This window comes from Lissotriton helveticus, chromosome 1_1, assembly GCF_964261635.1.
Source record: "Lissotriton helveticus chromosome 1_1, aLisHel1.1, whole genome shotgun sequence".
Taxonomy (NCBI): domain Eukaryota; kingdom Metazoa; phylum Chordata; class Amphibia; order Caudata; family Salamandridae; genus Lissotriton; species Lissotriton helveticus.
Window position 1 is genome coordinate 14,912,924 of NC_136057.1, and position 17,011 is coordinate 14,929,934.

Sequence of the window (17,011 nt, forward strand, 5' to 3'; positions counted from 1 at the left end):
AGTCGGGCTCAGCACAGAGCCCTGCGGGACTCCGATTCCCAGAGGCGGCATCACGGCAGAGCTAGGAGAGGCCCAGATCGTTTGTCGACGGTCACCTAAAAATGATCTAAACCAGCTGAACACCGTCCCCCTCAGACCGATCTCATGGAGTCTGACGTGGAGCCCCTCGTGGGGGACGGTGTCAAAAGCCGCCGACAAATCAAGCATGACAAAGCATAGCTTTGCCTCCTGAATCCAGAACCTCCTTAATGGCTTCAGACACCTCCAGAAGCGCCGTCTCGGTGCTTAAGTTGGGGCGGAAGCCAGATTAAGTGGGATGAAGCAGATTGTTAGTTTCCAAAAAATCGGAGAGCACGACATGCACGTGCTTCTCCGCGATCTTGGCCAACGCCGGAAGGAGAGAGATAGGCCTATAATTGGCCAACGCCTCAGGATCTAGGCCAGGCTTCTTAAGAAGGGGGATCACCATCGCCTGCTTCCAAGCCTGCTGGACCACCCCCTCACTCAGGGAGAGATTCAAAAGAGGGTTTGCCAACGGATTTACAACAGCCGGCATTTTCGCCAGGAATTTAGCCGGGCATGGGTCAAGAGGCGACCCAGATTTAAGGTTGGCCAAATGAGCCAATGGCGAAGAGATAGAAATAGGCGGAAAGTCTGCCAAGACGGAATCCAGGGGGGCCAGTGGAGCTGACCCGTCCCCAGAACTAGGACAAACTTCGACCATCCTCAAGGGAAAAGAGTCCTGAATCAACGTTATCTTGGCAGTAAAAAAGTTGGCAAGAGCACAGACCCACGACTCAGAAGGAGCGGCCTGGGTTAAATTAGACCGTGGGGCCATGAACTCCCTCACAATGGCGAAGATCTCCTTGCATGAATTGGAGGCAGCCTCTATCCTCCTCGCAAAGTAACCTTTTTTCTCAAGGAGGATATCACAATGGTATACTTTAATTGCAGTCCTGTAGGCCTACCTGGCCACCAGGTCATACTGTGAGTGCCACGCCCTCTCGACCACCTTGCACTGCCGGCGAGAGGCAGACAGTGCTTCCGTAAACCAAGGGGCAGAAACCCGCTTCGATGTTAACCGGGGGGCCCTCACAGGGGCTAGATCATTCAGCCTGTCCGTCAGCCACACCTGCAGAGACTCTAAATCCCGATCCAGGTCCCCCGAAAGGGGGCAGGGATGGTCAAGAGATGCCTGAGATAGCATCTCTGGAGTCACCCGATGGAATGCCCTAGATACAGGTCCCTGCTGTCTGAGAGCAGTGCTAGATGGTTTCTCCGAGCCCGGCACATAAAATATGGCCAGCCTGTGATCAGACCAGAGCACTGGTAAAAGTTCTAGCCCCTCTAAAGGGGAGGTAGAAAAGACCTCATCCAGGGTATGGCCCCTGTCATGTGTTGGGCCAGAGAGGTAAGGGACAAAGCCAAGGGGGGCCGTGATATCGATCAACTTGATCGCATCCGGGTCGTCTCCCTCATCCATATGGACATTAAAATCCCCAGCCAACACACAGTGTTCCGCTCTCAAGGCCAACCCCGAAATTGCTGACTGCAGCTCATCAAAATAGGAACCAGCCGGTCCGGGGGGTCTATAGACCAGCAGCCCTTTAAGAGCTTGATGGGGGGCCAATACAATGGAGAAGGCAAGGGTTTCCGAACCTGTAATAGTATCCATGGGGATGATAGAACAGGCGGCGAGTTTATTCACCACAAGTGCCACCCCTCCTCCCCTCTCCTCCAATCTATCTTGCCTAAAAATATTGTATTCAGGAGGGATTGCTGAGGCGATATCAGGATTGGACAGATCGCCTAGCCATGTCTCTGTCAGCATCAGACATAATGGTTTTTCCGTAACAAGGAGATCAAAGATCTCCTGAGCATGTCTGCGCACTGATCTGGTGTTTAAAAGCAGGCAGAGATGCTTCACATTGCCCACTCCCCTCTTCAATAGAGTGGCCGGGACATAACCTGGTGACCAACCACAGCCAGGGCATTGCCTCTTCCCCCTATAGCAACCAGGAAAGACTGTGTGGCAGGCGCAAGTTACCTTTTGCAAAGAGCGAAGTTCCAACGACTAATAATATACCATCCTCACGACAGCAGCTTATAAGCCCATAAAGCAAGCCCCACCCGCCGCTCCGACGCCTCCGGGTCGCTGACGGGCGCAGACGGGCAGGACTCTGGCGCGATCCCGCTGCGCGAGGAGGACTGGTCTAAGTAGGGCCGCCAGGTGAGGTGAGATCCGCCCCGCTAGGACGCTCAATATGGCGCTGAGAAAGCGTCACTGCCCCTCCAAAGATGGCGCCCAATCAGCAAACGAAGCAGAGCCCGAAAACCCCCAGAACCGGACCCGCTAAAACAGCGGTGGGCAGTACAATTATATGCAGGTATGGGGACAGCTACCGCGCTAAAAACAGGGGAAATGCAAACAAAAATAAACACAAATCGAAAACGGGTAATTAAAAGCCAAGCGCGCTACACACTGCGCAGAAAACAGTGCAGAGCTGCCAAGCAGGGCGAATGAATCCTGACAAGGCAAAACAGCGAGGCCAACCGCCTTAAGTAGGGCCGCCAAGTGAGGTGAGATCCGCCCCACTAGGACGCTCAATATGGCTCTGAGAAAGCGTCACTACCCCTCCAAAGATGGCGCCCAATCAGCAAACGAAGCAGAGCCCCAAAACCCCCAGAACCGGACCCGCTAAAACAGGGGTGGGCAGTACAATTATATGCAGGTATGGGGACAGCTACCGCGCTAAAAACAGGGGAAATGTAAACAAAAATAAACACATGTAAAAAAATTGTATAAGTAAGTGACATTTTCACCTAACTATAACGTGCTGTTAACCTTTGCTTTTTTGAGTTAATATCTATCTATCTATCTATCTATCTATCTATCTATCTATCTATCTATCTATCTATCTATCTATCTATCTATCTATCTATCTATCTATCTATCTATCTATCTATCTATCTATCTATCTATCTATCTATCTATCTATCTATCTATCTATCTACCTACCTACCTACCTACCTACCTACCTACCTACCTACCTACCTATCTATCTATCTATCTATCTATCTATCTATCTATCTATCTATCTATCTATCTATCTATCTATCTATCTATCTATCTATCTATCTATCTATCTATCTATCTACCTACCTACCTACCTACCTACCTACCTACCTACCTACCTACCTACCTATCTATCTATCTATCTATCTATCTATCTATCTATCTATCTACCTACCTACCTACCTGCCCGCCCGCCCGCCCGCCCGCCCGCCCGTCCGTCCGTCCGTCCGTCCGTCCATCCATCCATCCATCCATCCATCCATCCATCCATCCATCCATCCATCCATCCATCCATCCATCTATCCATCTATCTACCTATCTATCTATCTATCTATCTATCTATCTATCTATCCATCCATCCATCCATCCATCCATCCATGTTGTTAAGATTGGTAATACTGTATCTGTGCCCATGCCTACACCTATCCAGATTGTTTTTCTTCATGCCAATAGTGTTCTATCTTTAATATTATAATATGATATTCCTCTTCAGACAACAGCCCAGGAGACTATGGACATGGTCAACCAAACCCGGGTCACTGAATTCATCCTGTTGGGCCTGTCATCCATCCCTGAGGTGGAGGGTCTCTTTTTCATAATATTTCTACTGATCTACGTGACCACCCTGGCTGGGAACATCCTCATCATCGCCGTAATACACCTAGACGCCCATCTTCAAACGGCTATGTACTACTTCATCTCCAACCTGTCCTTCCTCGACTGCTGCTTCTCCACTGTCACTGTCCCTAAGATGCTGGCAAACCTACTATCTGATGAGAAGACCATCTCCTTCTCGAGCTGCATGATCCAGCTCTATTTCTTTTCTAGCCTGATAACTGTTGAGTGCCTCCTACTGGCGGCTATGGCATATGACCGCTACGTTGCCATTTGTCACCCTCTGCATTACAGCAGCATCATGGACCAGCGTGCCTGCTCCTGGTTGGCTGCTGGCTTGTGGGCGACTGGTTACGTTTACTCCGCTGTGCACGTGATTTTGATGAGCAGGCACTCGTTCTGCAGGTCCAATGAGATCCAGCACTTTTTCTGTGACGTCCCCCCTCTGCTGAAGCTTTCGTGCTCCAACACGTTCATCTACCTTCTGGTCATCCTTCCACTGGGTGGCTTGTTTGCTTTTGGAACGCTTCTGACTATGATTATGTCATACACGTTCATTATCACCACTGTCCTGAGAATCAAATCTTCTGAGGGCCGGGCCAAAGCCTTCTCCACCTGTGCCTCTCACCTGACTGTGGTCAGTATCTTCTACACATCTCTGCTATTCACCTATTTCAGGCCCACAGCCACAAACACTTTCTCTGTTGATAGGTTTGTGTCAGTGGTGCACAGCATCTTGACTCCCATGGTGAACCCAATGATCTATAGTCTCCGAAATGCTGAGATGAAGCAGGCGGTCAAGAAAATCACTGATAGAATCCAAAGAGCGACAACGGGGTCAAAGATACAGATGGATGACTACCAGAAGGCACAGTGCATCAGTTCTGCCCATCTCCCTGCATCTGTGGGAAAGTAGGCTTTACATAGTCACCAAACTCACCTACTATTAGGGTCTCGTTTTACAAAAAATGGCCATGGCGGCTATGCTTCAAAATTTCATGTGCATGATTTAAAAATCTTTACAACGCCATGAATGTGTTTATTTACAATATGGGGCTCCATGATGCAAGGTCCGAAGGATGCATCAGAAATTTTGACTCATACGTGTGAAGGATGCCGCAAGGCGCCTGGCCCAAAAGTGGTGAATTGCTGTATTTCATCATAAGACTGACACAACTACAGCAATGCCTGGGAAATCAAAGTCGATGCGTCAGTTTTGAATGACACGTGTAGCCTCATGTGTATGGACCAATGTGATAGAGTGTGAAAAGGTGAAAACTCACCTTGCACTTTAACACATTGGTCCTGGATGTTACACATACATGTGAGCATAGTGCACTTATGTGTACCACTATGCCTATGTATGCGTGACATGTCAGTAATGTAGTGAGAAGTGACATTGATTGAGTTGTCTACTTTATGTGTGCCCTTACATGTTGAGGGGATGAGTTTTCTTGTAGTATACATTATTGTAAGGGACTTTAGCTGGTCAGATACCTATACAACAGCCAATGCATCATTCCTGTGCCTGGGTTTTATTGGCGTAAGAACTTTGATGCATTGTAAGCCCAGGTATAGGGCAGTTCTGTACATTTATCCCCCTTTCTCTAAAGTAGAGCTAATATATGTAACTCCTAATCACATACAGACAAGTCTGGTCTCAAAACCTCTGATTGCAGAGTGCATCTCTGCTAGCTGAGTGAATGGAGAGGAATCACAGCTCAAACAAAGATGGCGGGACAGTTGAGATAGCTGATGGTTAGAGGAACAAGCTGGATAAGATTATAAACACTGAGGATTTTCAAGAATAGGAGAACTATTTTATATTAGAACATTGGAATGTTGGGAGCTCCATTGAAAACAATGGAGTGCTCCAGGCTTCTAATGGCTGGTATAAGCCTGGAGCTCCAACATTCCATTGTTTCTTTGTTCACAGCTCTGGCTGTGAACAAAGGCTTCAGGGAGCCTGAGGGGATTCCAATCCCCTCACGCTCCCAAAAGGCTTTGTTTTTTTTGTTAGAACATTCTGTCCTCTATTGTCAGAATGTTCTAATAGCCTGATAGCCCTTCGTAGATGGGCTATACCGCTATTAAAGTCCCTCTCCCTTGTTAAAGGCCCTCGCCTTCGGCTCGGGTCCTTTAACGCTGGAGAGGGCCTTTAATAGCTGGTATAGCCCTCTACGGCGGGTTATAAGGCTATATTGGTGGCTATCCTACATGGCCAATTCACCATGTATCTACTGATGCAGCATCAACTAAAAGAAACCACTGGCGGGGTGGTCCCTCCACATTGAACTTCAGGGTCATACTGGAGGCCAGCCAGCCCTGTTTGGGTCAGGTGGCCATAACTGATTTTTCTTGCCTGGGTGCTGCATGCACCATGATGGGGATGCCATGTCTCTCTGCCTTCAGTGCATGCTCTGCACTTGTCATACTGGTTGGACCACTACCTCTCGTAACTGTTCTAATCCAGAAGAGCAGAGGGTCTCGACACACCTGGCAGGCTGGTGGCCACCTGGAAAATTATAAATGCCCACATCATACAGGGGGTCATAAGAGGAGCAAGCAACAGACCGACGACGTACTGCTCCTTAGTCATCTGAATGCACACACAAAAGGTAGGCCTGGTAAGCAAGCTGAAGGTTACTACTAGTGGGAATTAGAAGCGCTAATTCTTTCCAACAAGACCCTCACTCACCCAAGTGTGACAAGCTTCATCATTGGGTTCCATCCTCACAGCAGGACCGCAAAGCAACTGATGTGGGCTATAACTCCCCAGATGGGGATGAGCATAGATGTTTTGTCAAGGATGAGCATAAGAAGGGGTCTGAGTGAGGGGCAGAGTGCAAGGGACTGTTAAAATTACCTCACTGGCATGCAAAAAAGTACTTTAAAATTACTTTATTCTGGGGCCCCCAATGGAGAGTGGTAAAAACAGAGCTAAGGACTGTGTTGACCCACATAGTGCTCAATAGGGTGGCCCCCTTTGGTGTCTCAGTCCACCCTTCGAAAGGATCAATTTGTCCTTTTCCATCCTCCAATCTCCACCACGCTTGTGATACTGGCAAGAGCCCCACACGCCGAGCCGCCAGTGGCCCCTAAAATCAGTAACAGGACAGTGGCGGAGACTGGTGGCTTGAGAAGGACAAATTGGTCCGTTCTAAGGGTGGACCGAGACACGGAGAGTGGGCCAACCTATTGAGTGCCAGGCTTACTGAATAAGGCTGGTAACTCTTTTAGTCATAAGCTTATCCTGAGTGACACAAACTTTTTTGGTACTGAGGAATTACCAAAGATAAAAAAATATTTCAGACTGATGTATGAGCAGAAACATGTTGATATTATAATACGTTTATTGTCTGGTTATGACACAGTCTTTGGCTCTGTTTTTAACTCTATACACTGGGGGCCCCACAATAAAGTACTTTGAGGTAGTTATTATCAGTCACTTGCACTCTGCCCCTCACTCAGACCCCTTCCTATGCTCTTCCCTGACAATACACCTCTGCTCCCCCCCGCTGGGGAGTTGTAGTCCACAGCGGGTACCTTTTGGTCCTGCTGTGAGGAGGTAATCCAATAATGAAGCATGCCACCCTTGGGTGAGTGAGAGTTCTCGTCCTAAAAAATTCACGCTTCTAATCCCACCTGTAATGACCATCAATTTTCTTACCAGATGTACCTTTTGTGTGTGCATTTCAATCTTAAATGTTCCCTAAGTCGAAGTTAGGAGCAGGTACAGAGTCTGTCTGGCAGCGAAGATTATCCTTGTGAAATGGAGGTGGAGGTGGAAAGATTGGAGAAAGCAACAAAGGTAAACAATTCTGTTAGGTTGGATAGACAGTGATGCTGCAGCTGACATGTTGGTGAGATTATTACCAACTGGCAAGTATCAGGATATGGTGATGTGAGATGTGAAACACTCTGAAAGGGTCTCCCATCCATACACACATCTCCGGGCACTGACAAAAAGGCACCTCTCGTGAGACACAAAAGTATCTTTTCCAAACACATAAGTACAGGAAAAACTCTTATTTTTTAGCTAGATCCATGATCATTAATCTGCAGAGCAATAAAGTGCTGTCAACAGGAGATGGTTTAGGGGCCACTGTAGCGCAGTGTGGTGCTTCTGGCACTAGATGGAGTAAGTCCTTCATAAGAGCAAAGTGTAGTCCCCAGAATTGGGTGAGCTCAGATGCTTCTGTAACACAATATGATAGTGTCATCCAGGTTGTTTTTATGGTTCTTTGTCAAACCGGTGCTGTGGTTGGACGGGTTAAGGTGCACTCACAGCTAAAGCAGTTCCGGCCTCTATTTTACCTCTTTTTGCCTGGTTCTGACCTTTATTTGACCTCTCTCTGCTCATTTCTGACCTTTATTTTGCCACTTTCTGCTCGGTTCTTACCTTCTGCTCTCTTTCCGCACGTTTGTTACCTTTGTTTTGCTCCTTTAGGCTCATTCCAGACCTTTATTCTGCCTCTTTCTGCTCATTTCTGACCCTTATTTGGTCATTTCTCACCTTTATTCTGCCTCTTCCTACAATTTTGTTACTTTTATTTTGCCCTTTCTGCTCATTCCTGACCTTTATTCTGCCTCTTTCTGCTCGTTTCTCACATATATCTTCCCTATGTCTGCTCATTGCACACCTTTATCCAACCTCTTTCTGCTCATTTCTCACATTTATTTTACCTCTTGCTGCTCATTTCTGACCTTTGCTCACCATCTTCCTGCCTGTTTCAGATTTGTATTTTTCCTCATTTTGCTCCTGACATCTATTTTGCCTCTTACTTCTTGTTTCTGACCACTATTTTGCTTGTTTCTCCTTGTTGCTGATATCTATTTTGCCTCTTTCTGCTCATTGCTGGCCTCTATTTTGCCTCTTTTTGCTTGTTTTTGACCATTATTTTGTCTCTTTTTGCGTGACTCTGACCTATATTCGGATTCTTTCTGCTTGTTGCTGACCCTTATTTTCCCTCTTTCTACTTGTTTCTGACCTCTATTTTTGCAGATTGTTTCCCACCTTTATCCTGCTTCTTTCCGCTTGTTGCTGACCTCTGTTCTGCCTCCTGCTTTTCTTTTCTTGCCTTTATCTTCTCCATTTCGACTTGTTGATGACCTTAATTTAGCTTCTTTCTGCTCATTGCTGACCTTTGTTTTGTCTCTTTCTCCTCATTTCTGATCTCTATTTTGACTCTTTCTGCTCGTTGCTGACCATTATTCTGCTTTTCTGACCTTTATTCTGCCGCTGAATTGCATTAGGGACGCACAATAAAACTGCAATACTGCATGCTACATTTTATATGCAAGCTATTTAATGGAAAAACCCTGTACCTAATTTTTTTTGCAGAGGAAAGGGACCTGGGAGAAGGTCAGAAAATGATTCATAGACGGTGGCGAGTTTAATGTCTAAAAAATAATCTGTGAGACTGCCGGCTTTGACACCTTTCAGATCCCTCAACCACCTTTTAATCATTCTTTGACCAAGGAGTGAGGAACTTGTTTTGCCATGACAGGGCTTTCCCAGGGAAAAGGCAAGCCTATCTCATTCAGTGTGGCTTTAATGTAGGTGAACCACACAATCCTCTTGCAACCCGCAGATTTAAGAAGAGTCCTGATCACAACTCAATAGGATTCTAGTTCATCTCTGGACCAAGGTATGTGCCAGAAAAAATAGGGCCACACATCATTGGTTGATTTAGAGGGACAATCCCCAAATTCAGGAGTTGGGGAGGTATGGGGTACTCTGCAGAAGGTTAAGAATGCTCCTCACAAACCTATTTTTGGTCTTGAAAAGTTCATCACTTTTGGCGTGGCCCCACAGTTCTATGACATACATGGCTGTACCATTTGCTTTGATGATGTAAATCTCCAGCACAGTTCCTGAAGGGCACCCATGGGCCTGTTTGCTCAGTTTGTCTACAGCGCCATTTTCTTGCCTGGAGTTTTAATGAGCATCTCTTGATGTGTGGGGACCAACTCATTTTGTGATTCAAGCAGACAACCAAATACACAATCTCTTGCACTTTTTCTAGAGAAACACCCTGCACTATTATATTTGCTTTAACAGATTTATAAGGATTAAAACCATCAATGTTGTTTTATTAATATTTATTTCAAGACCACAATCGCTGCAGAAAATTAAAAAGCGATCAAGTAGTGCCTCTAGACCAGAGGTGCTCAAATTTTTTGATGGCGAAACCCCCCCTCCTTCAAAACCCTTTAGGCGTAAGGCCCCCTCCCGACAAAACTTTCTAGAACTTAAGACTCCTCATCATTGCCAGCAATCAACAACCATAAACGCCCCCAATTCCCACAGCAAATCATTTATACACTGGGGAAATAAATTAAACAGTGGTTGGGGCCGTGATCAAAGGTGTGGCTAAAAACAAAGGGCCTCATTTATGAGGCATTGGCGTAGGGCTGCCCCACAAGTCTACTTGCTGCGCTGCGTACGCCAATGTGAAAGAGCAGGAAGGCACCTTATTTATGAAATATGGTGCATTCTTGTCCTTTTCCTCTTATGTTGACACACAAATTGCTGCCTAGCACCAACATAGCCAGGATGGTTTTTGTGCAGGAAATTGCACCTTCCTGCACAAAATCAATCCTGAGAGGGGTTTTCTTCTTTCTATGCGTGCTGAAGAATGCAGCACGCATAGAAGGAGGAAAAAACGAGGATAAATTAAAACATTTCTCCTTGTTATGCCTACTGTAGGGAGGCGTAAGGTTTTGGCGCTGCACAAGGTTTACATGGTTTTGTACATCTGGGGTGGCGTCAAAATCCATGGGTGCTGCGTGGAAACACCCGCAGCAAGGCCTATGGAACGCCTAGTTGACGCAGTAAGGCAACGCAGCGACTTGCACTGCTTTGTCTTATCTATGGCGCCATGCAAAGCCACGCAGCGTGACTCTGCCTCGACTCATAGATATGATTGAGATGCTTGTGCCGCCAAAGCTTAAAAAAACTGACGCTCCAGCGGTTCAAGCCTCACGTAAATCAGACAAAAAATATTTTGTTTGTTTTTTAGGTCTTTCACCATCAGGTAGCTGCATATAAAATAGTGAGTGTCTTAAATGAACAATAATTTGTTAAATGTTGTTAATTAGTGAGAAATACACTGTAGTACATTAGGAAACCTCTATTAGTTAATGCGCTGCAGAGGTCTGTGTGTAACCAGAGAGACACAGAATTAAATTAGGTTGGTGCTGTGGAAAATAGTGACGTATATTGTTTGTGCTATGAGGTCGCAGCCTGTGACAGAAAGCACTGTGAATGTGTAAGTCATTATTTTATACTTACGTTTCACACATAATAGGATAGATTTCTACAAAATGTGCAAGAGTTTTAGGAGAAAATAGAGCTTGCAAAATGTAGATTTGTGTACTGTCAGACCATAAGTAATGATTTTTTTTGCATAACTGTCCCTTCAACACCTCCTCGGGGGTACTAAGCATTGTGTAAATACAGTTATCAATAAATGGGGTAGAGGTGTGGCGCCGCGGCTAGTGTGACTGACTCCCGAATCTGGGGACCACGGTTCGATCCCCGGCACCGGCAGCAGATTAGCCCAGTAGCATGTGACTCTGGGCAATAGCTAATAATAACACCTAACAAAAGGTTCAGGTACACAGATTCACTAACAAGCTACAACTTCTACGTGAAAATTCGTTCAAATAATAACAGGGGAAAGAAAGAAAGAACGAAAGAAGCCTATGTTTCAAAAACAATTACAGAAGATGCTCATAATTTATTAGACATGTAATATCAAAAAACACATTCCAAGTAAAATAAACGCTCATATAAAAGTGTTGGCAAGACTAAGACAACGGATTCATTTTACCAAACACGTGGCTAACATACAAAAATGACATATACAGAAAGAACAACAAAAACAAACATAATGTGTCTTTCATAGTTTGTGGCCACAGAATGCGTCGACGGCGTTTCGACCGCTGGTTGACTATGCGGTCATCATCAGGACAGACAGTGATAAGAGCGTTTTCAATAACAATATTAAAAGCAGGCGATTCAGTTGATGAACAGCAGATGTAATGCGTTAAAATTTATGAAGCAAATCACAAGTCCTCATAGCACCATTCGAGGGCTGATAAGAAAGCTTATATATAAGTGTGTCTTCAGCACGACAAAAAGTCAGTGAGGAGCAATTAATTACAGCCCAACGTTTGCCCAGTCAATCGGCATACGTCCGCGGGTTCAACCGGGTAGTTTACGGCACTGACACTCACACCAAACTTTGGGCAATAGCTGGCTTAATTTTCCCAATGGCCCCCGGCGCCTAGAGACCCTTACGGGTGATTGCGCGCTTTACAAATGTGGATTATCATAATGCACACACATCACAGCCCAGTTGCTAACCACCACAAAAAAAAACATTTTGCCATCACAATGTTTGAAGTGATTCGAGCAATTAAACCCAGAACCCCTCCCAAGCATCCTTTACACTTGCAGATGAACTCCTAGCATACATTTACATTTCTTTCAGGCAATCAGGCACCCTGGTATGAAGGGGCTTGTTTGAAGGATTGTTTACCTGTCTGCCGGGACTCTTCCTTTTAAAGCATATGACACTCAATTAACTTTATCTGAAGCATTTTAACGATCGTGGTTTGCCTTATTCAAAAGGAAGCGCATGTTTTGTATTCCAGGCAGAAGTTAGGTCTGGAAATGAGCAACCCTCTTCCAAGAACTCCGGGGCCCCCCTGGGGGTCGCACCCCATAGATTGAAGACCTCTGCTCTAGACCATGTGTGATTTTAGTGATTGATAGCGTGACTTCTGCGAAAAAATCAAGCGTCACAATTTATGAGGGCCAAGTTTGGGTGCATCATTACCAGGAAAATCAATCTTGTGCACTAAATCATTAATCTAAAGTGTTAACAGTTTCGAGGCCATGGTATCAACCCTGCCAGACACCAGTTTCCATCTTGAAAGGGTCTACAAGCTTACCACAGGTGCCAAACCTAACTCTGGAAGTATTGAATACATACAACCTAATAAGAACAGATACAATATTGTAGGGAACAACCAGAACTTCACACAACTTAGCCCTAGGAATAGAGTCAAAAGCTGTCTTACGGTCAACAAAGACCACAAACTAATTGCCCTTGTCTAACGATACTGTTGTCCATTATAGGGCATAGAAACTGAGGATTTCATCTACCGTACTGACCCCCTTCCTGAAACCCACCTGGAGTTCCGACAAAACAGAGCTGTCCTTGGCCCAATCAAGCAGTTGATCCAGTATGAGACGACAGAAGAGTTTCTGAGACGTGTCGATTAGGCTGATGGGCCTATAGTTCCATGGATCTTCTTTGGACCCTTTTTTTTAATTGGTCAATCTCTGTGATCAAAAGAGCTGGGGATCAGGCCACCTGCAATAATAGAATAGAGCAGCAGCTGAAAATACGTGGCTCGGATCAGAGGCTCTTATCTGAAGAGGTACCAAGGAAGGGAATCGGGGCCAGGTGCTTAATGCGCCGGAAGTGTCATAAGCGCCGCTATTATATCTTTGAACTGGAAAGATAGAAGTTGTCCTCCATCTTTGGGGAGAAATAGAATAGTACTCAATCGTATATTAGCCGGGTTTTTCTTGCCTGCATACATTTTTGGGAAATGATCCCCCCAGGTCGGTGGCTGTAAGTTATAATCCTATTTATAGAGAGGGGGGACACTAGCAGCTGATTTGTATGTCCAGTGACTCTTGCTCCCAAATGATGACATCCTTTGGGGTGTGTGAGGGCATTATAATGAGGACACACAGTCTCCCACCGATAGAGTAGCCCACAAAACAAAGTTTCTTCTTCTTTTATCCTCTACAAGGAACAGTGACTCCCTTTGTGCACCTGTTAGTTATATTAAACACCGGTGGGAGCATATCGCCTGCATTGAGCCACGATTACCCAGAAAGACTTAACATCCCCTGCCCTAACAGCCACTACTAAGCCCTCCCAATCAATTTTGGACTGATAAAATGCCTATTTTTACTCCTTCCTTGCACTAACAATGTCTTGCCTGTTTCAGTTTTTTAAACTTTGTATGAGGACACCTCTGGAGTTCCTACAACTGGAACTGTATCCGGTACAGCTGGTCTGAACCCTATGGGTCTTGCAGTCATCTTTACTAATTACAGCTTTAAGGGAACTGAAAGTCTTTCATTGGATGTAACAATAAAATTATAATCAGAAGTTGGAGACCCCACAATTTTCATTGCATCCAAGGTATCAGTCTCCCGATCAAATATGTGGCCCACCAGTTTTAAGTCCTTACACACTGCCTCCCATTAAAGGGCCCGCTTGTTATTCAAAATTGACAGAGCAGCCCCAGAGCTCAGGGAAGCACACTGGGGAGCAATACATTTCAGCTTACTTAAAGACAGATGGAGAGCATTCTGGTCGCTTTCGTGAAGATCAACAACGACCCTGTCCATGAGTGGTGGCCATATTGCAAGGGACAGCAATAAATAATCAATCTGGCTGTTTTGTGATGCGCACTTAAAAGTATGGGCACCACTATGGTCCACCCGGGACCTACTATTACAAACCCTGAGGCCAAAGTAAAGAGTTAGGTTCATCAATAGATCAGCAATGGGAAAATATCTTGTAGCAGGGCCCAGATCTAGCTGAGGGACGCCCCATGCTACATCTTCTTCTTCAGTTAGTTTAGGAGACTTGAGCCGCAGGGTTTGAATGTGGCATGAAAGCCTCCGGCAATCATTACCCTGTGATTATATGGCAGGGTATCCAAGGCTTTTTCTAAAATACACAAAGTGTTAGATATTCGGTTGACCCCACTGGGCCTTTTGTAGACATTAAAAACATACCAAGAAGACTCATTCCCAGCAAGTAACGGCCCAATTACATTTTTTGAATTGATATCAAGCCTCATCAATAAGGAGGCCTAGCAGATATTTAAACCATATGATCAAACCTCCAGCAGGCCTACCCCTAAAACCTAAATATGCTGAGCAAAAATGGATGGTGAACCCTGACCTAAATACTGTCCCCACACACCATGTCTCTTGAAGGATACAGATATCAAATGTATCAATAAAAGTCCACCACTTCGGGTCTTCCAGCATATATTTAAGTCCTGCCGTGTTTTATGCGAGAATGTTCCAGATTCTTTTCTTTGCTGTAACCATAAATTGAGAGATGGTGGCGAATGGTCGTGGTGGAGTGGTAAGATTGTGGTGACCAATGACACAGAACTTTCTCTAGTGTTAGGATACAGCTCAGGGAGATCGCAGATGACAATTAAAAATGGTGTGCACTCAGGAGGGAGTTGTGGATAAAGTAAGGGGACACTCACATGGTGGATAGCTGGAGTACATATTCCACTTTGACCTGGATGCTGGGCCATTTTGGTGACTTTACCCTGTCCCTCCACACTCCCTGTTATTCTATGGCTACCAGTAATCTCCGATGGGGGCGGTAAATGTATTTGAGCAAATGCCTGGGAGTCTTCCTCGTGATTATGGGGCCCTAAGATAGTTGAAGAGCCCATTTTCTCAGTGGGGACAGAGAGGTCTTTTATAGTCGTCAATTTCCCTTTCAACCTATCAAGGCAGGCCAGCTAAGGGTTAATCTCAGTTTCCAAAACAGCCCTAAACTTCTCCAACAAGACCTCTAAGAATTGAACCTGGGGTTCTTGGGGAAGTAAACCAGGAGCCGCACATATCGTACCAGGTTATACAAACCATATAGGGTTACTGGCCTGGGATGATATATTTAGTAGGTGCTCATTAGGGGATTGTATGGCGTGGATGTACTTTTCCTCATCTGGTCACTTGCATTCATCTATACAGCATCTCCAGATCAAAAGATCTCTGATAACGAGCCCTCAGGCCCGTCAGGCGTTGCAGCACCGGCCAGACAAGGAGCACCCAATGATGAAGCTTGACACCCTAACAGGTGTGTGAGGGCACCAAGATCTGATTTTCAGATCTCCTTGTGACATGTACTATAGCCATCTGAGTCAACTTTCAGTGACCACGTGAAAGACGAGGAATTACCCAGATTTTGATAGCAAATCATCTGGTGACTCACTTAAAGGGACAAAACGATTACTGCAGTGGGGAATGTCATGAAATGGATCTAAAGTTGGGGAGACAGAAGTTCATGGCAAAGGTAGATCTACTCTGGTGCTTCTAATAGTTTCCTGGCCAAATTGTGCCTGATCTGCCTGATCTAGTAAATACTCCAGGAATTCTCCTCTGGTTGTGCAGTGTATGGGATAGGATATTCTAAGTGAACGCCTGTCCAAGACACGGTCGGGATGGCTAAAATCTGTGACGTTCTGACAGTAGGTCATCTATTCTGTCCATAGCACAATTGTCCCCAGCAGATATCTGAGTTTTATTTAATTTCTGCCCTTTATATACATACACAAACATATATATTTATATATCTACCTATATATATAAACATACATACATATATGTGTGTGTGCATGTCTACATATGTCTTTGCATACATCTATGTATGTGTGTCTATATATAATAATATATATGTACGTATATATATCTAAGTTTACATGTATGCATGTGCATATATATATATATATGTGTGTGTGTTAAAAAAAACTTGCAGAGCTAGAGTAACGCAGAATCTACTCACCTCAAATGTCTGTTTTTCTTGCAAAGATTTTAAGCATAGGATTAGCACAGTGCTATCCACGCCGAGCTAGAAAAGAGCAAAGACGTTTGCTAATTCTAAAGCAAAATCTTTCAGTATAGGATCAACTATCCATGCCAAGCTGGAAAATGACAAAAACCTTTTACCACTCCGGGCACAGTATTACATCTCTGGATCAGTAAAGCACCGTCCAAGCCAACCTGGATTGAATAAAAGCAATCACCTACACGTGTTCACTCTCATTATAGCTGTTCAAAGAGGTTTAGCATTGTCCAGACATAAAGGACACCAAGCAGAAGTCAAAGAATGGTATTTTACCAATCCAATATATATATATATATTCAAACTACAATAAAGCAACGCCTTGGATGCCAGCACAGATTCGGCTCGAACTTGGTCTAACAAAGCGACTCCTCACAAGGCGAGGTTCGTACATCGAGTGCTGGCATAAAATTGAGAAGCACATTAAATCACCAGCTCTGGCGGGAACTGTGCAGCATACCAACCTCAATAGCCAAAGCCTACCTGGAGGAATCGCTTGCCATAACGGGATTAGTCAACCTATGGGAAATCCCAACAACACACTTGCACTTTGAACGCATTAGAAATAAGAGTGTCAAGAAACTCTCCTTTGTAGAAGACAAAGCTGCATTTGCACACAGGAGCCACG

General features: G+C 45.1%; 1 protein-coding gene across 1 annotated transcript; it reads left to right on the forward strand.

Moving 5' to 3' along the window:
- Positions 1-3,587: 3,587 nt before the first annotated feature.
- On the forward strand, positions 3,588-4,607 carry LOC144757322 (olfactory receptor 5V1-like). Its single transcript, XM_078646373.1, has one exon. It carries the CDS (start codon positions 3,588-3,590, stop codon positions 4,605-4,607), a length of 1,020 nt encoding a protein of 339 aa, XP_078502499.1.
- Positions 4,608-17,011: the final 12,404 nt, after the last annotated feature.